Here is a 27,049-nt window from a genome sequence, read left to right on the forward strand (position 1 = left end):
CGTTCGTGTTGCAGAACATGTTTTAGCTGGAGAATAGAAAAGAAAAAGAGAACAGTAAATGGTCGATAAGAAACGAAAATAATCGGCGAAGGACGTTTTCTAGCTAGCTGTAACTTTAAAGCCACGCGCTGTTTTGTTAGTTCGTTGAATTTCATTTCTGCTTCGGCCACAATGTCGCGCACGTATTTCGTTTTATCGTTCAGAATTTGTTTTCTGTTCTTTATCATTATACTTTCTATTATTACATATTATTTAACTAAAAGTTTAGTGTTAGCTATATCTAAAGTTATTCGTTTTAAGTTATTCCAATTTTTGAAGCTAGTATAGACATATCAGATTATAGACAGTTAAGAAAAGTTAGAATAGGGGAGATGCAATGATAGATTAGGAATAAGAGAGAAAATAATTGAATATAATATAAAAAAGAATTTCTTAGCTGCGAAGTTAAATAAAGCATATGTATAATTATTACGATATATTCATAATGTGTCGCGAGAAAATTACAACTTCTTGAAGTTTCTCAAACGTTTTAGTTACTAGATTTTGTTTCTATGAGAACACACAAGTGTTCGAAGATATAGAAGGCATCGGATGAAGTCAAGAACACTGATGAAAGTTTATTTCTGTTCTTGAGAATTTTAGCAGAAGCTTTGATGGAAATTTATTTAGATTCTTGCGAATTTTCACAGGAGTTTAGTAGAACTCTATTTGTTTTCTTAAGAATTTTGGTAAACTATGGCTTAAACAACAAACTCCCGGTTGCTTACATTACTGTAAAAAATTCTGATGTTGTAGGAAGTATTGAAGTATCGTTTTCAATCGATATTTACATGAAGTTTGTTGCAGAAACGAAATCATATTTCTAAGTCGCAGATATCTTAGAATATTTTCAAACGACTTTTAATAATATTTAATAATATTTAATAATATTTTAAGACGACTTTGATAATATTTAATAATATTCCAAGACGAATTATAATAATGTTTCGTAATATTTTAAGACGACTTCTAATAATAAATATTTCCAAGTTTTATTTAAAAATCGAGTCCTACACGGACAACAAGATAATAAATAAAGACACATGTAAAGTCGTCGGAAGCAAAGCTATTCGAATGGTTCCTTTTCAGTAAGATATACGTAAGGACACGTATATAAATAGACACGTTTTCTCTCCATTTAGGTCACTTTATAATAACGGACCTAATTTGGTAAGTTTGTATTCTTTAATTGCAAGCATCCTACTTAGTTTGTCCCGTTTAGAAATTGTCCATTGTTCTCGAGGCTCACGGAATAGAAGCGCATGCATCAACGACATAAAAGACATTGTGGTGTAAGAAAGTGTTTTCCCTATTCCATAAACAGCCAATTATTATTTCAATCAGCATTAAAATTTCAATAAAGCAGAAATGCTCCCGTTACAATATCTACAAAGACAATTGTGCTATCTTATCTGTAACATGAATTAATAACTCAGTAACTGCTTCAGGAGACTTTGCTTCGCCTCGTAATTTACTTTAGTCAGCAATCGTATTATTATTACCCTGCGCATATTTATGCAAAATAAAAGTTGTCTTTATCAATTGCATTTTAAAGAGCTGACAGTAATATAATAATATTGTCAAATTGTTCAAATGTCTTTTCTATCTTGCATTTGAACTACTCATGTGCCTCACAAATGCATGAAATCCGCAGTTTACTGATTATTAAATGTTAATTTTCATAGAAAATATATAAGACAAATATTTCCAATTTAAACAGAATTAACGAAATGAAACAGAATTAAACAAAAGGAAATAACTGTTATACAGTTGTTATTAGTATGTTAGATCTTATGCGAACTAAAGAGTTCGCAATATAAAAGTATAGTGTGGAAAATATACGGAAGGATTAATTAAACACAAATTGAAATAATTACCTTGCAGTTATTAAATATACACTATACGTTCTATTAGTTGTTACACAATTGTCTTTGGTATATCAGAGCATCTTTAGTATACCTACTAGATAGAGAAAAACCATTTATATTGGTATTCAAAATTGAACTATGCAAACTTAAAGTATCGCCCCACGTGGTTACATAAAGGCCTTTTTTTATCTTAAACAAAATAATTCATCGTACATAACGAACACGTTAAAAGTCAACGAAACCCCTCTGACATGGATCGATCAGAGTCTGAACTTTGTTCGGATCCCACAGGTCCAACCAGAACCATGATATTAGGCCGATCCTGCGCGGTCAATTAGCCGAGCGCCACGAAAAGTTGTTAATCCACCGGCAAATAGAACCGCGAGAACGATAAGGATAATCAGCAGGAGAATTATGCGATCCGCGGGAGCAAGTGTGTGGCGGGAGGATGAGGAGGATCGCGGGAACGGCAGGACTGCAATAAAATTAGGATTTCGATGAGCCGGCATAACGCGAAACAAGGGATGCGTTTCCTCGGGGGAGCGGAACAGCAAATTTCGAAATCCGCCCGGGGAATAAAATCGCGGCGTGCCGTGGCGGATCGCGGGACTTCCCGTAAATGAATCACGCTGATAAAACCGGCTTATAATGCGACCGAAAGTTTTTGAATTATTTGATTACGTACCGGAGGAGGCAAGCCGCGCGGATAAATCCAGCCGGCTAATTATAAAGAGCCCGGCAATAAACCGAGCATAAATTTCCTTTCAAATTGATCCGGTTCCACGGGAACCGAAGTATGTTAAAGGGCTTGAAAAAGAGGATGAATGGCCTGTTACACGGGGAGAGAGGGGTCCCGGGACGAGATAGATAATCGACGATGGTCGCCGGGTTATCCTGGAAAGTTACAAGAACCGGGGAGACCCGAGTTTACTCGATTTGGCGAGTTCGGTGTATTCGCTAGCGTTCCACCGAACCCGAACCCACGTTAATTCCCCTCCCATGTCTTCGTTTTCGTTCGGTACAAACCGTGAGTCTTCGTTGAGTTTACGATAGAGGTACCGTAATACCAACCGAGTGACGATCGTGAATCTTTTCGTGTGAACATCCTCGAAATTTTCTCGTTTTTTTAATTCCTTTTGGCATTTGGGATTTTGCCTGAAATTCGTATCGGCTAACAAGAATATTTGGTATGAAATAATATTACATACAGATTTAATGTTTAATGTATTAAATAAAAGTAAGTAAATATTTAGAGGATAATTTTTAAGAAATCAAACAATGAATAGGAGTTTTTAAAAAAGGTTGAAATAGGATATTCTCTTTTTATTGAATTATAGAATGAAATAGAATGAAGTTTCATTGTATGGAGAAAGTATATCCTCCTTTAGAAACGCGCATTATACTAGAATGTTAAGAAAGAAAGGCTTTGCGATAAAAATTACAAAGGATATATCGAGATTAGTGTAACTCATTTTTCAGAGTAACAACAATTTTGATATACGCTGTATATGCTACATTAATATTTGTTTCCATCCTCATCGCTAACGAGCTCTGATCTTTTTACTGTGTCATAAAATTTCATTCTGCATTTTATGTGTACCATTTTATAAAGATTAATGTATTTTCCAGATTGTATCATGTGATTCGATAAAAGTTTAAGGAGAAATAATTTCCTGTTATACTTTATAACATGACGTTTTTAGATGATTATACATCAAATATAAACTAATATAAGATTACTACAATAATTAAGAAAAAAAAAATTCCGTCGCAAATATAGTTATACAATATTTTCTAAATTCATTATGTTAGTTGCTGTACCTTATTTTATCTCATTTTATTTATTTTATCCTATAGTTAAGTTGATTTTTAAGGAAACGTACCACTTGGAATCCAAAAAGAAATTCCATAAAGTCCACTGTTATTTTTAAGAAAGTTCCACTTTAAATCTAATTAAAAGAAACTCGATCCTTGCACGAAAATCATCTTCTCCACGCTTACCATCCAATGATAGATGATATAAACTGTATCTCTAAGTCGAGAGCTATTCTTCGCGTGTCCGAAAAGTACAGAAGATCGAAATTGCACGAACACTGTCAACACTTGCGTCGTTAATTGAATTTAACCGATTACAATGGGACGCCTGGAGAACGAATCGAAGGGTGGAGCCGTGAATAGGTCGACGATAAATAAATCGAATAAAATGAACGGGGCAAATGAGATCGCGAACTTAAAATTCGTTTCGCTGGCCCCGGCTAGAAATTTCGCGTTCCCGTAGCACAATGAAAGCTGCTAATACGTCCGAGCGACTTGAAAAACGGGTCGCCCGTCCGCGACCGCGCGGCCCCTCGACGCTGTTTTTCGCGCGTGCACAGCTTCGTCTTTGTCGCGGTTCCCGGCCGTAATATGATAAATTTAAAGTTCCCTTTTGTTGCATTCTCCGGGGCCGCTTGATTCTATGCAGCCGCTTACGTCGTCGTCCGCGAAATTAATTTTGTAAATTCGTGGCAAACGTTTTCCGCCTTCCGCCGCGCGCCCGCGCGCTTACGGCCCTCCTCCCCGGATTCTTGCTTTGCGCGCATTCTTGCCCGGCGAATTTTTCCTTGTTCTCGTCTCGTTAAATCCGGGGCGACGATAATTGGCCTGTTTTGCGACGTGGACGAACAACAGGCAGAACGGGTACAGATGGTGACGAAAGCATTCACAATCGTGCCAACTTCTTTTTTTTTTCACGTTTGAGACAGGGAGGCGATATTCGGTTATCGGTGGATTGGGGATTTAACGCGTGATCAATATTAGTGGAGGAGGTGTGGAAAACGTCGGGACGATTTTGGGATATCGTCGCGATCTTGTACGTTTGTCAGAATTATTCGAACGAGAGATAATTGCAATTGATGCAGGCGGATTTTCTTTTATATGTAGTTAGAATTAAACCATGGAAAAATAGCAACCACTGTAAATGCAGTAATCGTATAATTATCGCAGCGATGGTAATCGTGGCAGTGAGTATTAAAATGTCCGAATTAATAGTAATTGATGTACTCTAATGTTATTTGTAAATTGTTATAAGTACGTCGTCTTCGTATAACAATATATTATATTAGTTGAATAGCTAAATGAAATGTCTCTTGAAGCTATTTCTCACTTATTCATTTTATTATCGAAGTAGACGTTTATTCATTTAATTATCGAATTAAACGTGCCATCAAGTTATTCTTTATTTAATAATTCGACTATTTTTATACAAAAGAATTCGATCTAATTCTCTATTGGTCCACTTATGAAATATCACACAATTTTCCAATCACGTTTCATTTAATGTGATTAAAAGATATAACGACAATAAGTTCAATTAATTTTTGAACCATTTCTGTCAATCTTGAGAATGAACAAGCTACAGTTTGATTTCACTAAAATAAAATTCTATTTTATTATCATGAATACCACTCGTGCTATCGTGTTTGTAATATCGTTTCCATAATCTTACATCGAACACATTTAATTACACCGCGCCAATTCCGTGACCAGACTTCTTAACATCTACGAATAATAAAAAGCATCGCTTGTAAAGTCAACGAACGATCGCAGAGCATGAAAATCTGTGAAATTCTTTGTCGAGATTTTATCGAGGGATGCGGTAGACGAAGATATCCGTCGAGTGTGCACGCAAATGGAGAATCTAATTTCATTAGCCGTAACAATAGGATCGGCCCGGGGAGTAAAAGCTGATTACAGGAAAACGTCATTGTTTGTCTTGCGCTGGAAACGTTCTACGGAGCGATCATTAACGTTAACGTCTCAAGTACAAATAATTATCCACTACGTCTGCTTGCACGTGAACGGGTAATTCACAAGAGGAGCCCTACCGCCGCGCGCGCGCGCGCGCGCGGGAACCGTAATTACGCTCGAGTGAACTCGAAGTGGCAGTAGCGCAGCGGAGAGATCACCGAGCTTCGAGATCAATGAAAGTCCTGAAAGATCATTAGTAACCCGTGAAACCGAATTCAACGCCCTCGAGGAATTAACCCAAGACTCTCTCTGTCCTTCCTGTTAATATTTCGCCGACCACCGCGGCATCGAGTTTCTTCAACCAATAATTGTCCGTCGTATCGACAGGTAATTATTAGATTAGCGGTGCCCTATTGATTACTGCTTAGTCGATAATGACCTAATGGCGACTGCCAGCAGCACGGGCTCCGTTTGACCCAGAGAGACTGGACAATCACCATTGACCGAATCCCGCCGACTACTGCAAGACCATAGCCGGCTGACTATCAACGACTAATTAATGGCGAGCTACGCTACCACGCCGACACTCGGCTTACCGTATTCACCCCCATTTGCAATTCGAGACTCTCTTGGAAAAAAAACACACACACACACGCGCGCGCACAGATCAATCCCCGAAAATTCGAGTGGATCCGTGTACAGTCGGAGCGTGGCTAATTGTGAGACTAATGGAATAAACGCCTCTAGATTTCCCGCGGGAGTCCGCCAGCGATATTTAATCGCGAATTTGTTCGAACCGATCCGGACAACGTTACGAGGCGAACGTGTCGGATCCGCCGAACATTCGGCGACAATTCGGAGACTGTAACGCGCGCGCGTGTTCGCGAAAGCGCGAAGCATAATCACGCTGGAACGCAGGCATTAGGTTCGCTGCATACGAAACGTCGGATTTTTATAACGCCCGAATGTTTGCTCCCCCTCCTCCTCCCCTGCTTACGTCGCCGGCGTTGTTTGTGACGTAATCTCATTTTTCGGAATTTTATTGAGCGGCACCGGCGAAAAGAATTTTTTCGAAATTCTGTATTCTCGCCGTTTATTCTCGAGTTTCGTACGAATTTTTTGCACATCCCTGTTGCCGCGTCGCGTACGCCGCGTAACACGGTTTGGAAATTAAATGGATTGAGGTATGAAACTTTCCAACGTCCATTTTCATCTTTTCGAACGCGTGGAAAGAGAACGCGTTTAACATTTCGCAGACGGGGATAATATTGAAATCTCCGTCGCCGTGTTTATTTATTAATAATACTGGAATTTCTTTGAATGTGGCATTTATGTCTTCAAGCATGAAATACATGCTTTGTGATATAACTATAAATTTTTGTATTTTCTAGTTAATGATTTAATACATTGAAATCGTTAGGAAAACTGTACTGAAACAAATTAATTATATTTTGATTAAATAAACAACTTTGAAGAAAGAGACAGCTCTAAACATTAAAATTCACGATATTCTATTCTATTTTTCCATGGAGTTTTTGAATAACCTAAAGAAATATGCTTGAGCATTTCTTTTTAGTAGATCAACTATTTATTAAATATAAAATCATACGAAAATTCAATGTAATTACAATTTCAAATTTTCGATATGAACGATTGTAACAGCATTGCGAAATTGTAGCAATTAAATGTGCCTAATGTCAAATCGCAAACTCGACGAGATTAGTGCGAGTTAAATAAAAATAAGCTCATATCGCCGCAATATTTTTGTAAGTATTGTTATACAGTTGAAAATCCGACATCTCCTACGCGCGAGCCTAACCACAAGCAGCTGGTTTTTAGTGATTTAGCTTCGTTCGCAAGCAAATGGAGCACGCTGTTCTGTGTTTTCTACTTACATGTCTCGTGTCAGCCGCAAGAAGGGGCGTGTGTGCCTGCAACAATGAGTGCCCAGAAAATTAGACCGGGGTTCCCGTCGAAATACTGTTTTGCTTTCTACGGAGCTTCATGCTTCAACAAAAACCTCCGCCGGACGTTTGCCGCGAGGACGCGAGCTCCTCGGGAAAAATCATGCTGGCATGCGATGGTCGTCTGAGAAGGGTCATGCAACGGATTGGCTACCTCGATGCCCAAAAACTCGCGTGAAAATTCTTGGTAAAGGCACCTACGGCGAGGGAACGGCGCGCGCCGTTCCTCCCGCGCGACTCTTCGCGTTTTTCCGAACTCGGAAAACGAATGCGCAAGTCGAGTTTCGATGAGCTTCATTCGGTCTGGCAAAAGGTAATGTTGATAGTTTCTCGTACGATGTTCTGGTATTGCTTGTTTGCATATAGAATACTTTATTAACATGTTGAGTATAATGTTTGACGAAACGACGATACCAAAACTCAGAGGACGCCTGATGTAATCCTTGGCAAAAGTCATTAAAATGTGCGACGATAAAACGTATTGCCGGAGGATTAATCATTTCGACGTGCGTCGTTTCAACTCACGAATGTCTGAATCACACATGGTACGTTCGATCGAATTCCGAATGATTAAACAGGCGATTCTTCCTTGTGAAATATGTACGGGTTAAAATTGGGTATTTTATTTGAATAATGAATAGCATTTTATTTGAATAATGAATAACATTTTATTCCCAGGATTTATTCGAAATTTTATTCGAACTGATAATCGGATATAATTCTATTCGAAATACTTGCCGAATACAATTTTGTTCGAATTAATACAACACTTCATTGAAATTGTTATTTGAATAAAACTATTCGAAAGATTAATCAAATAAAATTTTATTCGAAGAATTTCTTCCAAAGATTAGTATTTGAAAGATTAAGAAGATAAAATTATATTCGGAGGATTAATCAAATAAAATAATATTCGATGGATTTATTCGAATCGTTATTCGACTAAAGCTTTGTTCAAATTTTTACCAGATTAAAACTTTATTCATAGAATTTGCTCAAACAAATAAAACAATATTCGAATAATACCGTACTCTGGTACAGCCTTCTACGAAGCAACCCGCCCGGTTAGATTCGCCGAAAATATCTTATACTCCGAGCTGGCAACAAACGGCGACCATGATGGAGAAAAGACTTCCATCATTTCGTAGCAGAGTGCGATAAAATGGGATTGCGTGGCTCGTTATCGCCGCGAAGGAAAGACAGGGAAAAGCTGCAGTTGATGGTGCTCGACTGAATGATCGAAATGAATCACCCGGCACCGCGTTTCCATGGGATCTCACCGGGATCTTATTCTCGCCCTATTCCAGCCTGTTTCTGTGCAGGGCCGATTCTAATCGAAATTTATTGAAACTTGAATCGATTCGGTGCGTATGTGCCAGAGCCTGCGGATCCTCTGGGGGCTATTACCGCGAAAGGGAAATTTACTGTGACTGTATTCGTGGTATCCAATTTGAGCCTCGTAATGTTAATATATGTATTGTTCCGCTTATCAGACGGGTTACGGGAATGGAAAAACGAACGGGAATTCAGCCTGGAATGGACAAAATACAGCCAGATTTCAGTGAAACATATTTTAGAATTAATGATAAATCCGTTCAACCCTAAATATAAATTCTCACTAAATATAACCATAAATATAAATTCTAACTAAATATAACCCTAAATATAAATTCTAATTAAATATAACCCTAAATATAAATTCTAACTATATATAACCATAAATATAAATTCTAACTAAATATAACCCTAAATATAAATTCTAACTAAATATAACCCTAAATATAAGTCGGCTTTATAACAATGATAAGACTGTATTTATTTAGATTTTAAAGACTAAGAATTGTAATTTTGAAGGAATATCATTTAACACTGCGAACAAAAAGTAAGGTGAATTTGTTTATAAAATGTAAATTCTTTATTTATTCTTTTTTTATTTTTTTTCCTAGGTTGGTAGGACTGTCTATAACATTTGCCAAGCGTCTGTTTGTCAAAAGGTTTAATTATCTCCGAGTTACACGTGTTTTTGTAAACAAGCAAAAGTCATCACGATGATGCACCATGTGATACTGCATTGGTTCTTCGCGACTTTTTTGCCATAAACTCGACTCGTATTGTTTCGCAACCACCGTATTCGCCTGATTTGATTATAACAATGATAAGACTGTATTTGATTAGATTTTATAGGTTAAGAATTGTAATTTTGGAGGAATGTCATTTATGATTTCAGGAACATTGAAACGAAAAATTTAAAAACGTTAGTGTTAATGTTATTATAGATATCGTTTTGCCGATGCACGTGAATTGTATCTTCACGAAGTGTTACAATAGAACGTAACTAGACCTCGGCTTTTATGCATCTATGATAAAACTGAATACATAAAACATAAAAATGACAGTGACATTATCAGAACGATATCAAGGTCCGATTAAATTAAGTGCACTGTCAGCGGTTCGTTTGTGCGCGGTACAGTCGGCAGCTAATTATTTAATTTGCGATGTTTATGGAAACCTTGAGCCACTGTGATCTTAATATGATCTTGCAAATTGGCCGTGAAAAAATAACAATGACACTAGTAATAAAGAGCCCAATTTCTAAGATGACGAGCAAATGAACTCCACCAATAGAGAAACAGAAGTGTCAATGTTTTACTTATGGAACGCAAATTAATTTGTTTAATTAATTTCGATATTCCTTGGTGAATATAAGTGCTGCTATACATTGTTTAGCTACAAAAAGGTCGACTATATCGACTCATAGATCAAAAAATCCTATAAGAAAAATGCGTTTACACCACGGAATTAATTTTCAAGGAAAAGTCGCCGATCGGTTTCAGAACCAAGCATAATGTACTGTATCAATATATTAATACAAGCACAAATAAAAATGACAGAAAAAGTAGATATTCCTCCTACATACGCAAGGAATAAACGTCAGTGCGGTGCGACTATCTCCGATTCGAATCAGGCGATTATCATTCAGCGTAGAAGATCCCCGGTAACTTTTCGTCGCGATAATTTCTGAAGCCGGCGTGCCCACGTGGCAGCCGCGTCTCGGCGAAACGGACGGTTCATTAAAATAGCCCAGACAGAAACTTTGTCGAGATAATAGACTGCAGCACCCATCGTGCGCCCCGTATCGATTACGTATCATCCTCCCCGGGCTGAATCGAGCGGACTCTTTCGGGGCACCGAACCGCGGAGCCTCGGAACTCGATCATAACGATAAATAAGAGCACAACGAAATAACAATAGAGTAAAGATAGCAGACAGGTAATTTCCTCCGTATTTCTTACTTTGTACGTCGAGAACAATGAAAAACGTCTTGCGGTGGGTGCAACGTGACGGTAAGGAAGGTGGCCTATCGTTTCTCTCCAACTCTTCCCGGCCCACCGTTCCGTTCACCGCGCTCGTCTTCTTTTTCGTCTGGACTCTGGACGGAGAGGACGATGCAACAGTGGTATCTCCTCTCGAAAAGTTGGCAAAAATCCAATTTCATATATTTGTCGAATTTTTCATAGTTACTTTCGTTGAAGTATGTAGCAGCGGAAATTGTATGGCTGGCGTGTAGTGCATATGCCGTGTATTCATTATTGTGCATGGTACATATTTGGCGTATGTGTATTGGTCGTATATGTATATTAGATAATTTATTATTATATACGTATATTGGACAGTTTATTATTATACACGTATTTTAGACAGTTTATTATTATTTCTCGTATATTATACAGTTTATTACTGTAGATGTATAGTGAACAATTTATTATAATACAAGTATATAATACAATTTATTCTCATTCTATGTATATTCTGTTAAAAATCTATTATGAAGTTCTATTCAAACTTCATCGCAATTTAAGTTATTGTTGTTTAATTTCTATTAAAAATCGATTACAGTTTAAATTTCCCAGTTTGATGTTATTAAGAATCTATCCCAATATAATTTTATAATAATTAATTTACTAGAATTAAATTTTATATTAAAAATGTATCACAAATAATTCTATCTTTATTTAGAAGTTGAGAAATGTCAGCGAAGATGTCCGAATAAATCAGACTACCGATCACATCTAATAATTGGATCATCATGTAATTTCCCAGAGGCATTTTACAAAAATCCAAAAATATCATTTGAAATGATATTTCAAATAACATTATCTCATGTATGTATTTCCGTATTCCAGTCTGCAAACATTCCGTAAAAAGACCGTACCATCTACTTTGCCGTCAACGACTGTTTTCCACCTCGAATCCGTATAATTTCTGAAAACAGAGTGGAGCTACTTTCGACGGCACCGAAGTGGCCGATCTGAAAAAGAATCGGGAAGCCGGCCTGGAGAGGCTCGTTCAACAAGTACCCAGCCACGAGGAGGAGAGAAGGCGGTGCGCGCGTGATAATGCAGTTACTCGACGACGGAATCCTGACAATTTTGTTATTCATGGAGCCGCCAGACGATGTCGAGAATTTACGCCCGGGGTTTTCGCGACGTTCGAGAGCAAACGATACCGGCGAGTGAAATATTGATCTTCGGAAGAATTGGCTTTAGACCAGTGTTGGCCGGCGTAGGCTCCACGCGGAACGGAGAGAGAGAGAGAGAGAGAGAGAGAGAGCCCGGGCCTATCTCGCTCTGCCAACATCGATTTCCCGTCTCCGAGCCCCATCGGCCCCCTAATTCTGTTCTTAGAAATTATGCCGCCTCCTGGTTTATGGACGCAGCCTGCCGTTATTAGTTCAGATCAGGCGCGGACCCCGAACAGTCGAAATTGCCCTCGGGGGCACTATGGGGCCGATGACGATGGATCGAGGAAAGGGTTTCAGTGGCGCGGCGGACTATAGCAACCACGGGAGCATGCTGCACCTGTATCTTCGATTATTTGTCAAATGGTGGATGTTGAAGCAGATGCTTCCTGTTATTTTAGTTGGCATAGGTCGAGAACCTTTGATTTTCTTAAAAGCTATGCTAACTGAGGATAGGTTATTGTGTGGATTAATACATTAATCTTTAAATATTTGGACGGTATTTGAATAAATTCTACGAATCAATTTTGTTCTAATAATGTTTCGAATATATCCTTCAAATTAATATTAGTCGAATATATCCTTCGAATTGATATTAGTCGAATATATCCTCCAAATTGATATTAGTCGAATAAATTCTTCAAATAAAATTCTACAAATAGAATTTTGGATAAATTCTATGAATAGAATTTTATTCGAATAATATCTCGAATAAATTCTACAAATAAAATTTTATTTGGATAACGACATATCCTTCAAGTAATATATCGAATAAATTGTTCGAATAAACTTCAATTCAACAGTAATTACAGTACAGACAACTTCTCAACAAGCGTATTTTGTATTAAAGATATCACGAGCGTATTAGAATTGTAAGTAGTCAAATTTGATAACAAACCATTCAGCACATCTTCTCGCACAACTGTTCCTCGTTTATTAATAATTTAAAAAGGTTCGAATTAACCAGACAACTGGACAAGTTTCCAGAATTATATGTAACGCTCGCAGAACGCATAAACAAGTCGAACTTTCGTTGGATAGAATGATTTGAAAGTGACGTCACGGGGTGCGAAATAGACGCGAAGAAGCGAGAATCGCTTTGTGAAAAGAAAGTTGCGTTTCTGAAATAAACCGGGACAGGGTATAATGGAGATCGTAACGGTGAACGGATCCATCCTCGGGGAAGGAAAGTCGATAACTCGGCTACTTTACGACGAAATCTGTTCGTTCTTGTTATTCATAGAGCTGCCAGGCGAAATATGAATTGACGCACTTCAACGCGCATAAGCCGGAACGTGCGTGCACACAGAGGGATATGCAAGGATGCACGCGCGCGCGAGCTTGCACACGTACACGGCGAAACTGAATATGGAAGAGCGTGTGTGCCGAGTCGTGTTGCCGGGTAACATATATGTTATTTGCAGGGAAACGTTCGAGCGCCGGCCGAAACTAACCCGGCGCATGCAGACGGCGGCGAATTAAACGGTGAAATTGCGTTTCACGCTTGCAAAATATTTTTTTCAATAGCGCCTCGTTCCGCGTATCAATTAGATGTCGGCTGAATTTATTTCGGCCACGCCGTCAGCCATTAGAAATTGATCCATTTTATTGCAGCCGTAAGTGCGCTTCGAAAACAATTTTATTCGTTCTCGAATGGAGATATTCGCTTTACGTGCATTTATAATACACGAGAAATTGATATATCGGAGATATAATTCGTGTACCTTTTTCTAGATATGTTATCAATATTTTGCAGATTTTTATGCACTTGTAATAAAAACGAATACGTCGAGTACACAATAGCGAAAATTTTTAGATAATTTAAAGGTACTCTTATATTCCTTCCATCTTGTTAAAATTGATAAAAGAAGAGACAAATATCTCTGCAATACCACTTTCATGAAATTAACTCTTTGCACTTGAAACAATTTTAACCGTAAATTTGGAATAACTTCTCTGGTTTGTAGTATTTTTATTTCATGCAACAATGTGCACTTTTATACATGTGAAATTTATTCTTAGGATAGTTTCACTATTTAACATTGTTTCTAAATAGAAACTTTGATGAGACGGTATAAAAATGGTCTTGGAACGTTAAATAACAATTTTAGCAGTGCCTCAGAGTCACCACTCGAGTGCAAAGGGTTAAACTTAATTTTCGTAAAAATTCACAGTGTAATTATATAAATATTAACATACTCATACAACAATACACTTTCAATAATTTGAAGTTGCCGAAATTATATTACTTTATCATAGAAACGATTAAATAACTTCTACAGTAACATCACAATAAAAATGGCGAAAGGTCTAAAGGAATGCAGTATTCTCGTCGTTGCGAGGCGATACAATTACAATTAAAATTGACTTCGCAACGTGACAAAACAGTTTATACCTCAGAGTCACCGCTCGAGCGCAAAGGGCTAATATTAAAATGTATTTCGGCCGCGAGTATCCCGATTGATGTGTGCCGACTGCGCGCATTGCGAAACGGGGAAAGCCAGCGTTTCGCAAACACTGCTTGTAAACAATTCGGCCCTTCGACCATTTGCCTTTCCGCGTTCGATTTATACGATGATTCTATTGACTGTTCGAGCGGCTCTCTGCGCGATATCTCGTATCACCTTGGTGAAATTCAATCTTCGGATTTTCCCGCGGGAAGGGAGCAACGCTTCCATCTATGAAATACGATGGTCCGCGTGCGGAACGAAATAAAATAATGCAACGCCGATGCAAGCATTGATAACGTTCCTATTATGGGAATATATTTCGGATCGAGACCGACGTTACTTCGAGAAGCTGTATTTATCAGACTGCGGATTTGTAATATCATTTCGAACTAATTTGTTTAGTTGGTTACACGTATTATGATAAAAATCGCTGAAAATGTTAACAAACATGTCTGTTATTTGTGTGAAACGAAATCAAAGAAGATCATGAAAATAAATTGCATGGCAGTCGTGAAGTTATACAATATATACGAAGTTGCCAATACGAAGAATTACAGATCAGAACCTTAATGAAAATTACAAAACTAGTTTCATAGTAACAAAATTTAAGAAACGTGTTTGTCATTGTACGTCGTCTTTAAAAGAATCTTTTAAAAATGTACTTAAATATTTATGGATGTCTTAAAAGTAAGATTGCTCTCAAACTCTTCTAATCCCTCCACTCGAAACTGCATAAAATCCGCAGTCCGCTGTCAACGAACAATAATCACCGAGCACGGCAGAAGTCGGCGAGACAAACGTTAACTCCGACGAGTAAATACCGTTATCAAAATCAAGTATCGACGAAACCGTATTAACGAGGAAACGATGACTGCCGACGAGCTAAGGGCGATCTAGCCGGTACAAAGACACCCTGTGTAATCACGTCTTCGTCTCTAATAAGGAAAAGGCTCGCGATGCTGGAAGAGAAGATCGGATCGACGACCAAACAGAGCGGAGTTCGATTTGTCACCATTATCTTGTTTTTCTTCAGGATTCAGTCTAAACATCGCGGAGAACCGGCTATCGGGGTTGCTCGGAACGCGAAAGAGCAGAAGAGAGAAGGGGGAAGGAAGATGGTTACCCGGAGGAGCACCTTCGAGAGGGCATCGTTGCGCTCGTTCAATCCGAGCCACGGGGCGAAGTAGAGAAGAGGAGAGGACGCGTTGGCAAAAGGAGGGTTGAAACGAGGGCCACAGGGTAGTGGAGAAAGGAGAACGGGTAGACAGAAAAAGATGGAGTCAGACCTGAATGGCAATTAATTACAAGGAAACGGCCGGCGTCGCCGGAAGCTCTCGATTCGCGATGCGCGGTGGAATATGAAATTCAATTAGCTTGTACGTGAGCTCGCTGTCGGGCCCCGGTCCTCTCCCAGAGAATTAAGGGCTCCGTCCGCAAGCTTCTTCCTCGCTTTTTCGAAAAACTTTTTACTTTCCCGCCGCGGGACTTTCTCCGAGTTATATTATCTCCGCCGTGGGCTCGCGTGGCTTCCCGTTTTGCTCAATTACGCGAATTCCCCGTGTCGGGTTCTTGCCGAACTGTAATATCTAACAGCTACGACTCGTTCTGTCCCGAGTTTATATCCGACTCTGGTTAATATCGATCGCTTAACCCTCTTAGTGCCGGAGGGCCGATGTATCGCTGCATTGGTGAAAAGTGCCTTGTACTTATAGCTTTGTTATTTATGTAATTTCCAAGGAATATAGAAAAATCGGCGTCACTCTTTCATTCCCAATTTCGCCCTTAATACACTGCTTTTTGAATTATGTAAATATTGCTTTTCGTTTGGTTTTTATGAGCCTTTTTCCAAACCCTAGTAGCCCCGTGAAAATCCACATTTTTAATTTCCTTTAATTTTATTTATATTCTATATTTGAGTCGTGTTTTTCTCTTGTAAAATCGTGCAATAATAATACCGTTCGAATGATAATAAACCCGTCCCGTAATATGAACTGCAGTTCAAGAATCCAGAAATTCATGAAACGATTCGTACTCTCATAACTTCAAAACTGTGGGAATAGCAATGAAATAACAGCGGCGTTTTGTGGACACTGATTTTACGGTTTCGGTTTTGCTATAATATTCGGGTACAAGTTAAAACGTTAAAATTTAGAACCAAGTGACTCGCAGCTATCTTGGACTACTAAAAAGGGTTCATTGTTTCCCAGGAAACGTGAATCGGCGAGAAATAAAGAAAAATGTTCGCTGGTTGCTCGAAATATCCGCGAACGTGTAATTATCAACTCAGTGGACTGTTATCGCTCCGAGCGGTTCTTGTTCATCGAAATCAAGCATTGCGACAACTGTGAGACGACGACCCGGACTACCACTGATTGCGAGCGTACACTGTTGCAAATTGCACTCTCCGTTATCTTTCTCACGCGGCGAACTGCATCCTCCGCCGGCACGCAAGCAGAAAATTAGCTTGGTTCGCGTCCAGGACCACGATTCGAAGCACTGGTTTCCCTCCGTTTGAAGTAATCTTCCCTCCCATATTTCTCCGATGTCGCATTTTTTCTCGCACACCGCGCACACATCCGACGATGAACGTGCTACGTACCCGTCATCGATCGTGCTCGGCTCGTTTAAATGTTTATCGAGGCGTTTCAATTCCGTGAAAATCGCGGCACCAAGTTTGCTCGCGATTTCTCAAAGATTCGCCGGCAGCGTACCGATCCGTTTTCTGAAGCACGTCGATCGTTCTTTTTCTTTTTTTTTTTTTCGTTTCGCAGAAGCGCGTAGATCTTTTTTCTTAAACGTATCGATCTCTTTTTCTCAAGTGCATCGATCTTTGCCTTGAAGAGCAATGCGAACGGTTTGATGAACGTTCGATCAGATAACGACGCGGCAAATGATGTAAACATCGGGTTCGTCTGATGCCACTACCGGGAAATGGGAGGAACTACTTCAAACTTTTCCTTATTATATTTCTGCTAGGATGCGCTAGATAAACATTATCTCTTTCGTTACGTGAGTTATGCAAGATGTGACGAGTACGAATGAAACACGCGGAACCGGTTCTGCCGAGAAATATAAAAATAGAACAGATGTATGGGACAAATTGTTAAAATAGCGTAATAAATTTATGCATTTTCTATTCGTTTTTGACAAAAATGAGTAGATGGAATGTAAAAGAATTTATAGAAGTCTAAAATGTTACATTGTTACGGTCAACTCATCAAATGAGTCAAAGATGAAATAGTTGCTTATACAACCCTTGCCTCTTATGGAATTCGGCAAAATTTTATTTACAACGCCATCGAATAAATATTCAATCGAACACAATTTTATCTAGATAGAAATTTAGCCAATTGAAATTTTATTCAAATAAGAATTTATTCGTAGAGAAAAAGTGTTTCTCGTGGTTTGTCGATATATTTCTGTCGTTCGAATAAAGATTACGTGAACACAAAAGCAGTTAATAATTCGCATAATTTTCCAATAAAGAATTCAAATAAATTTTCGATATAATTTTTTCCAGCGAAGAATTATTCGAAGAAATAGATAGAATAATAAATGACGACTAATTATTTTACTAAACTATTCGACGCGAAGGAATAACGCGGTCTAGTAATGAAATTCAACTTAGGCTCTCTGTACAAGCGTACCCACGCCTATTGTTCGTTCGGTAGAGGAACTCTCTCGAGCCCGGAGACTTCCCCGAATTCGCCAGAAACGCGATTCGCGGCTCTTTGGACATTAATGGAAACAAAAGCCGGGAGACATAGCAATTCGCTTAGGCTTAACCGTAAACACGTCTCCGCCGGTAGTTTTCTTAGAAAACGGCATGATTCGGATTCGGTTACATTTACACATTTATGGAATATCGATTTCGAGCCCCTCGAAGGGACAAAACGGGGTCAAAGTATTCATATATTCCTCGGGCAGATTCACCGGGGGGCTAGATCGCTTCGTAGTCATCGAGCCGGGCGCTGGATTTTCGATCAGCCGGTTCGCGGCGACAAAAATTCGCTGGAACAACATTGTATGGTAATTACAGCGAGACAGAACCGGAGATCCATTATGCGCAAATTGTTTTGAATACGCGGTCGCATCTGTATACCGTTTTGCGTTTCGACCTGCTCTAATAGTTTGCCCGATATAATTAATTGCGACCTGCATGGAAGCCTTGTACATGACCGCTTCGATCAACATTTGTGCAGAATATTGTGACGATTGAATTTAATATGCTCAACGGTACATGATAACCTGTTGTAAAAAAATCGTATCAATTAAACTGCGACCGAAATACCGTAATTGATGATGTCGAACATGTCGAGTGTTTGATATTCAGTTTTTGAAACATGTCAGGTAAATTGCTAAAATTGTTTTCGATGGAAAAAGCTCCTGATGTTTGCCATTGGGCCACGGTAATTAACTTCCCTTTGTCTTTGTTATGTTACGTTGCAGCGTCGGATATATTGTGCGACGATTGAATAACATCACCCTTGCGGCAACTTAATGCGCATCTTAATGAAGATGTAGTTAGGGGTGAACTAGTCTTTGAACAATTGCACTGTCTTTAACGATATTTATTCATAAGAATGGGATGACAACTGGAAAAAGGTGTGGCTACAAGATGACTGGAGAACGGAAGAGGCTAGAGTAGTATATGTGTAGAAGTTGAGTCTTGACTTAGGAGCAGAGCTTTTACAACTTGACTAGTGGGCAGACGACTGAAGAATGATTTTAACCCTTTGACTACGGCAGACTTTGGCACGGCCGTAGTTTTTCGTTAGACATGCCTTTCTGAGGAAGTATATTAAAATATTCCAAATATTGAATTCTATTACATTAAACCAATATTACTTGAAGTGAACAATAATTTTAAGCTTTTTTTAAAATATATAACATAAATGTTACACAATATATAATTAATCAAATTGAATAATAAACGGGGGCGAAATTTGATCTCGACGCCTATTGGCGCCTACAGTACCGGGAAGCCAACGTGTTTCGGACGCCAATAGACGCCAACAGTAGTCAAAGGGTTAAATAGGAAGAAGTAAGCAACTCCCATTTCTTGGGAATGCCTTCCCAGTTGAAGCGATGGGTGCAGCCACTTTCCTATTGGTTCTTTAACCCTTAAAGTGCTATGGACGCATATATGCGTCCGGTGAAAGTCACCAGCAGAAACAATGGACGCATATATGCGTTGTTCAATTTTGTCGATCTCCCATGCAATAATATTACATATAACTTGTTAGTTGCGTCTTGAACTATTAACCCTTTGCACTCGAAGCCATTACGACAGCAAATATAAAGTAATTTTTCTGACTCATAGCATTTTCGTACTGCATAACAGAGTGCATTTTGTGCATATGAAATTGAGTCTCATAATTCATACGACAGTTACATTATCAACAACCTTTTAAATTTGAGCTTCGGTGATATCTGTAAAAATAATTTTAGAACGCGATGTAACAATTTGAATGGCGCCTCAGAGTCGCCCTCGAGTGCAAAGGGTTAATCAACAGAGCTCGCACGAACGAAAATTATTCCGTCCAGAGCGATGCTAAGCGCTAAAAGCGCGCGTAGTCTCTCTAGAGCGCATCAGCAGAAAGTCGTTCGCGCGCAAAAGGTTAAAAAACCACTGCATGTAAGAAAGGAATGGTTGAACTGTCGAGAAAGTAAAAATCGGAGTCGACCGCTCCCAAATGGTCGGTGTACGGACACGAAATTAAGGTTGACGACCACATCTGGTAACAATTGCTGAAGGACTAGTCCCAAACTACCCAAGCCCCCTCGTAAACACAAATTCGTTTATGACCAGCGACTCGGCAACCTTATAATTGAATTTGCAATTCGATCGAATACCACAGCAATTTTTCACAGATATCGAGGACGGCTTTTTTTAGAAAAACGTTCCGTCCAAAATCCGAAAGGAATCGCGACGCGAGATCAGCTGACGGATTCGAGCATCCTAGACCGTAACCCGGAAGTACGCGTGGCCGCGCGATACCGAAATGCTCGCTGACGTTCCCGTATTTACAGAGAGGGGCTAAGAAAGATGTAAGCAAAATTGCCGGAGGTTTTGCGGAATCTCTTCTCCCGGCGTTTGCGGCAACTTGAAAACTCGGGAACAACTTCGGAGCGATGAGAGTGGGGTGGGGTGGGAGGAAACCCACCGGAATAAAATATGATTCATCCTCCGTACCAGAAGAGGCACGTAGGTAAATCCTTGCCGAGGATCTGAAAAATGCCCGGATATAATTCTTCCACTCTTCCGTGGCTCATCCCGGCCAGATCCCAGCCCGACTGACACGTAAACTCGCAGGTATTTTCGGCTATGAAAAGAACCGAACGTTCTTTCGCCGGCGATTTTTTCGCTGGAAGAAAAATTACGGGGAAGGGATTCTTTTTTTTCTTTTTATTGCAGCGGAGAAATGCGGTATCAATTATTTCGGCAAGTCGTCGTCGCGGACGATTTATTCGAGCTCGCGGTAAACAAATCGAGACGTTGATCGGACATTACGAGCGCTTGTTCTTTGTTATAAACGCGTCATATCCGTAGTCATCGTTGCAATAAGATATTCCAAAGTCTAGCGTTTAGCAACTAAGGGAACCTGTTTCATCGTGCGAAGTCTGCAACGCGTACAGCAGACCGTGTAATATTAGACTATCAGAGTTACAACGCCCTCCGTGCTAAACACGAGTTGGAACCGAATATGGAAGGCAACTTTAGCGAAGATAAAATACATGTGTCGCCTGCTCGAATTTAGTCGAGTGGAAAGAAATTTATATAAATAGTAATTTATGCAAGTGAAAGGAAAATTTCCGTAAGAATAAAGCATATAATAAATAATGCATACATATATAAATTATTAGAAAATTATTAGACTAATGCAGGCTGGGTCATTGAACTCTTTCGCGTTAATTTTTCTTGTTTACTAACATGTTGTATAAAAAAAACCTTTGCAACGAAATTTGTTATCAATAACTAGACTAAATATCTTATGTATGCATAGCAAAAGCATATAGCTCAGAAATAAAATTATAAACGCGTAAAGAGAATTTAATAACACAGTTACGCTATTATCACTTTATTGAAACCATTAAAACAGACAATTTGCTTCGATTTAATTTTGGTTTCTGACGATCTACTTGGAAAATCATTTTACATAAAAATCCGCCTGTAAAACAGGTAACTAGAGGAAAATATCATTTCGAGCAACTATTTTTAGACTACGATTTTCGCATTGCGCACTGCTGAGAGGCATTAGAAGTGTTTAATTCGCAGCGGAGCACAGCGATCTCTTTGTCCCGGCGAAATTTTAAGAAGATTTTGATGTATTACCGGGTCGGAACTGCTTGTTTAAAGGGATTCGGCTCCCTCTTCATAGAAAAATAACGGCTCGCGGCGAACAACCGCTGAATCACGAAGGATTACGAGGTCCGCGAGGTATCCGAGGGGGATGAATTTTTCCGAGGGTCCTTTGTGAAATTTAATTACACATTATTCGTGTCGTGCCTCGCGGTACAAGAAAAAAAGACACCGGCCGCTTTTCTTCCTTGATGTCATCGTGGCGCTTTCACGTCGGTCGCTCGCGAGGAACGTTTTCAACTTCCAAATCCAATCAAAAGCTTTGCGGCCGTTCGCGCAAGTTGCCGCGCGAGTTGCCAACTCGTTCGCAAAAGCCATTTTAAAAACTTACGACCTGCCGATGATTAGTGGTCGTTGTTACCGAGCACCGGCGATCTTTATTATGCGAGACGTTTCGATATCATCCGTTGAAGCGGTTTGATGTAATTTCAAACTCGACGGTGTCTCTAAATTCTCCTGTTAATTGGAAAAGTGTGCGCGCGAGAAGCGTGATCAACGACAAGGCAAAAGTTGCTGCGCAACATTCATGTGGCACACTGACAGTGAGATGAGATGGAGCAAAGTTGCCTAAATCTCTGTCAACATTTAGCTATGGTTGTCCAAAGCATTCGATCGACACTTGTTTGTTATATCGAATCCTCAAGCTGGTAATTAGATTGAGTATTTAATTATTTACATTGTAACGTATTTGTTCTTGTATGAAAGAAAAGGCTTAGAGAAGTTGAATTATATTACAAATATCTTGAAAATAGTAAATGTATAATTATTTTCGTAAATGTCATTGTATAGTGCATTCGATGAAGTTTTAAATTTACTAGTTATATATTATTTAGGATTGAAGAGTTATTCTCAAAATTCTTTAATATTTGACATGCCATTGTTTCCAAATATTAGATCTATGTAAATTCTTATTATAGTGCTAAGCCAAAAACGACAGTTCTTTAAACAAAAAAAACCTTAAAAGAAAACATATAGAAAGTGATAATCCAACAGATGCTGAAGAAGAAATAATGCTAAATGATGAAAGCAATTATGAAAAAGATTATGACGAAAACATTTTTTTTGCACAATGTTACTGATAGACCTATTAAGACTCTGATGTTGAATAAACAAATTTTGTATGTACTACGTTAGAAAAATGTCAAAAAGAATCAATTTTCTGAGAAATCCAAACCGGTTTTTACATCAGTGAATTTGCATAGTGTTAATTTTCCTTTGTTACAAAGTAACGAAATTTTGTTTCCTATATTTTCCAGTAGATTCTGATAAAATACATATTTGAAGTTGCACGTAAATACTTTGAATAAAAGTGTTTTCAATCTAAAATTATGATTTTAAAAATGAGTCTCATAATAGACCTGCTTCGACAGAAATTTCGAGGTGTGATTACCCGATTTACGACTTGTTTGGATCAGTCGTCTTCAGTTCATCGATCATGCTCCTACGGTATTATCATAATAGGAACTAGATTTTCGTTGGTAAGCAATGAGAGCTTACGAAAGCCTCTCACATGCTCCATTAGATGCTAGTTTAAGACCTCAGGCTATTATCGTCGATCGATGTAGGAGATGGCATACAGCAGATTGCTGGCGAACCAAGGTGAACCAAGTACATGTACATTTATCAAGCAATAATGATCTTTTTCAAGGAAGCAATGGCCGTTTTATTAGATATCCTCTCCTGGTGAATCTAAATATATCGCAAAACGAATAATAACGGAAACTAAATCAGTATTAAAATTATTTTCTCATTTTTATGATGAACAAAAATTTCAGTGCATTATCACTTGAAAGAAGGACAAATCAGAAATTTCTCTTATTAGATCGGAATTTGCTTTTATTACTAGTCATCATTATCGACGGCAAATCAATTTCTTGGTGAAATGACATCGAACATTTCTGTATAACAATCAACCATCGTCAACGGCGCTAACTCTAAAATTGTTCACCGATAACTAATACTTATTTGTCGACGTTAATAACCGTTATCACTTATACGTTACAGCAAAGACAAATTTTAATCGTTCATAATGATTGTTCCTAATAAAAATAATTTAAATCAACGTAAATTAATTATTATGAATTTCGAATGTCTCTTATAACACTTACGACGCCTGCTTCCAGCCAGATGGTTTATTTAACAGTGATCACGTATTATTTACCGACTCTCCAAATCGGTTAATTTATTTAGAAATGTCCGCGCATTATTTGCTAATACTTGAAATCAGCCGGTTTGTTCAGCGGCGTTCACGCATTATTTACCAACGGTTAAAATCAGCCGGTTTATCCAGCAGTGTTCGCGTGTTGCAACATGTCAATGTTATCGCGCCGTACAAGCTACGCAAGCTAAACGGACATCGGAGCACCAAAGATAATCTCCGCGCGGCAGGTTGATAGAACGGAACAGTAAAACATCCAGGCTGATGAGCGGCACTTATCCTATGAATGATAAGCGGTAAGCAGTTAGAGCAACGAAGCCGCGAACGTAATATCGCGTGAACGAAGCGCGAGCGTAAGCTGCAATCGCGTGGGACAACGGGTATCAATGAAAGTTTCGATAAGGATGAGAGAGAGAGAGAGAGAGAGAGAGAAAACTAGAGACCGATTACCTCGAATCGGTAGAATCGCAATCGTAATCGCGCGATGCCGGACTGCGATAAAACAGTGGTCGCGTCTTATCGGGCCAGGTGTTATCGGTGCTCTCGGCAGCAGACTGGAAGAATCGATCCACCGGGGTTCGAGTACGATCCCGATCGTTGTCCATTATCTGGCGTACGTACCGTGTCTTCGGTGAAACGGAAGACGACTTAAAACGATTAGAATCCGGCCGGCCGGCCGAGAGCTCCCCTCGTAATTGCAAGTTACTTTCAATCAGCGATAACGGAAACCATCGATGAAGAAATCATCCCGCCGGTGTTACTTTCAATCAGCGGCACCGGAAACCGCCGATGAAGGAATCGCCTGCGCGCTCGTTTCCACCGGCGATTCCCGGACAGGTGGAATCTTTTATTGTCGGCAGTTTGCCGCGGGACCGCGGACCGTCTTTACACGCGGATTTTTACGCGATATTAAACTTGTTTGCGTTAATTGCCAGCCGCAGAAACTACGTGGACATCGATCGAAGAGATTTGATCGCTACATTTATAGAACCTGTCGAAATAACGGGTCACTGATATCTTAATCTACTATAGTATAGGTATACGCTGCGGTTGATTCGATCGATGCCATTTTTGAAAGTTTGTTTGGTATCTATTTGACAAATTTATTAGTTTATAATTCTGGTACAGCTGAAGAGTGTCAGCTGACTTCTCTGGAAAATTGCGTGTTGCCGTGCCGTTCTTAGCGGCATTTGCGGTGACCTAAGCCGAAAGGGTTCGATAGTTTACTTCTCCTAATTTCTCCGAGTAGGAAATCCATCCGTACCGCCGTCACTTTCCACATTCAAGGGGTTAATCTTTTCAGAGTCCGGGGCTCTTCGGCCTACCGAAATAATTAATCCTCGGAGAGACGCAGACTCGGTTTGTTTTGTTCGGAAGATCTCGCCGACGAGTGTGCACGTAAACGGCGACGCAAGGACAACCGGAGACAATGGGACAGGATTCAGCGCGTGAAAAACGGCGCGGTGGCATTACCTAACCATTCTACTTATACAGATAATAGTACACGAGATAATAGTAGATATTTTCATTCGCGACTACGTAGCCGTCCCCGCGCCTGGATTTTACCGGTTGTCCGTCACCGGGTAAAAATAGATCGCGTTTCCCATTCGCGAAGGGGCCGGCGGTGTACATCCAAGGAAAACCGTGAACAGTCGATACAAGTTCCGAAGTCGATTGGATCGACTCTTGCAATAATTCTCGCTCGGTCGAGCAGCAGACGGTGGAGTTTGTCTGTCTGCTGCCTCGCTGCCTCGAACAATATGCACCGAGGAGGCAAAGCGAATGGCATCGGGTGCATTCGCAGGCATTAATTGCCGGAGGCTGCCATCAAACAATAACGTTCCGCGAGCAGCGCGCCGCGTCTGCGAACGTTGGAAGCAGAAAACCGGTGTGCGAAGCAGGACGAAAAAAGAACGGCGGGGGATCAAGAACACGTGACGGCCGTTTAACTAATTGTTTCGACGAGAGATAATTATCGGACAATGCCCAACAACCGTACAAAATACGAGAGCGAACGTCTATCAATGAAAGCCCGGCGCTTCTGCCGATTCATTTGCATGTTGCGCGCGGTGCCACGTAACTCTCTTCCACTCGAATATCCTCGTTTGTTTCCGCGGATGCGGACGAAGGATGTACGGGGTGATTCGGCGGTTCTTTGAGGGCGAATGTTTTATCTGTCGGTAACAGAGCGGTGTTTTCTTTGTCACGGTCTTCGAGACTGTGACGCGCGAGATAGTTTGCCCAGGAGAATATTTTGATTAATTTCAATAAAGATCCGCTCGCAAAGGGTTGGCCATGATGATGGGAATACTTGTAATATATTTATTATATTTGTTATATATTTACGTGTTTAAAGAGACACGCGATATGAGAAGTCATTTCAAATGCCTCAAATTCTTTATTTACGCGGTTTAGAAAAGTGAATTATATTGTAGGGTTTTTTTCCGGGTATGAAAGGCAGAATGGTTGAGTGCAATAAAATGGTAATGAATGGGACACATGGCGACAGAGTGTTTGGGCGACTTCGAGTGGCCTGAGTCTATTTTGCTTAGGTTCCTCGAGGTCCTGCGTGGCCGAAAGATAGAGTGTGAGTGAGCGAGAGCGAAATAAAGAAAGAAAGAGAGAGAGAGAGAGAGTAGGATAATTTGGAAAAGGACTGGTAAGGGCGGAAGAACAAACTGTAAAGATCGTGGCATTCGACGGAGAACCGTGGCGCGAAGAAGTCGTCATTGTCGAAGTTGTGTTGCTGTTATCGTTGTAGTAAGTCGTGGATTATTAATAAAAAACTGTTATTGTTATTGTTACTCGAAAGGGTCCTTAGTTGTTGTTGCTTTATTTATTACCACGGAGTCACGTGGAATTTACCCTTTGAAAAAATATCCCTACAATATTTTCCTCTTAAGCGCTTTTATACGATTAAACATGGTTAACAATGTCATGTGATTTATATTTGGTAGAC

General features: G+C 39.6%; 1 protein-coding gene across 9 annotated transcripts in view; it reads right to left on the bottom strand.

Moving 5' to 3' along the window:
- Nucleotides 1-27,049, bottom strand: part of Dlg1 (MAGUK family member discs large 1) — a 630,693-nt gene that overhangs the window by 209,883 nt on the left and 393,761 nt on the right. For 8 of the 9 annotated variants that reach the window (XM_078194782.1, XM_078194778.1, XM_078194784.1 and 5 more), the window contains one exon: nt 7,532-7,567. The exons of the other annotated variant lie outside the window; for it this stretch is intronic. In XM_078194782.1, coding sequence (XP_078050908.1) covers nt 7,532-7,567 — 36 coding nt within the window. The remainder of the gene's footprint in view (nt 1-7,531; nt 7,568-27,049) is intronic. 9 annotated transcript variants of the gene reach the window in all.

This window comes from Augochlora pura, chromosome 11 (assembly GCF_028453695.1).
Source record: "Augochlora pura isolate Apur16 chromosome 11, APUR_v2.2.1, whole genome shotgun sequence".
Classification (NCBI taxonomy): domain Eukaryota; kingdom Metazoa; phylum Arthropoda; class Insecta; order Hymenoptera; family Halictidae; genus Augochlora; species Augochlora pura.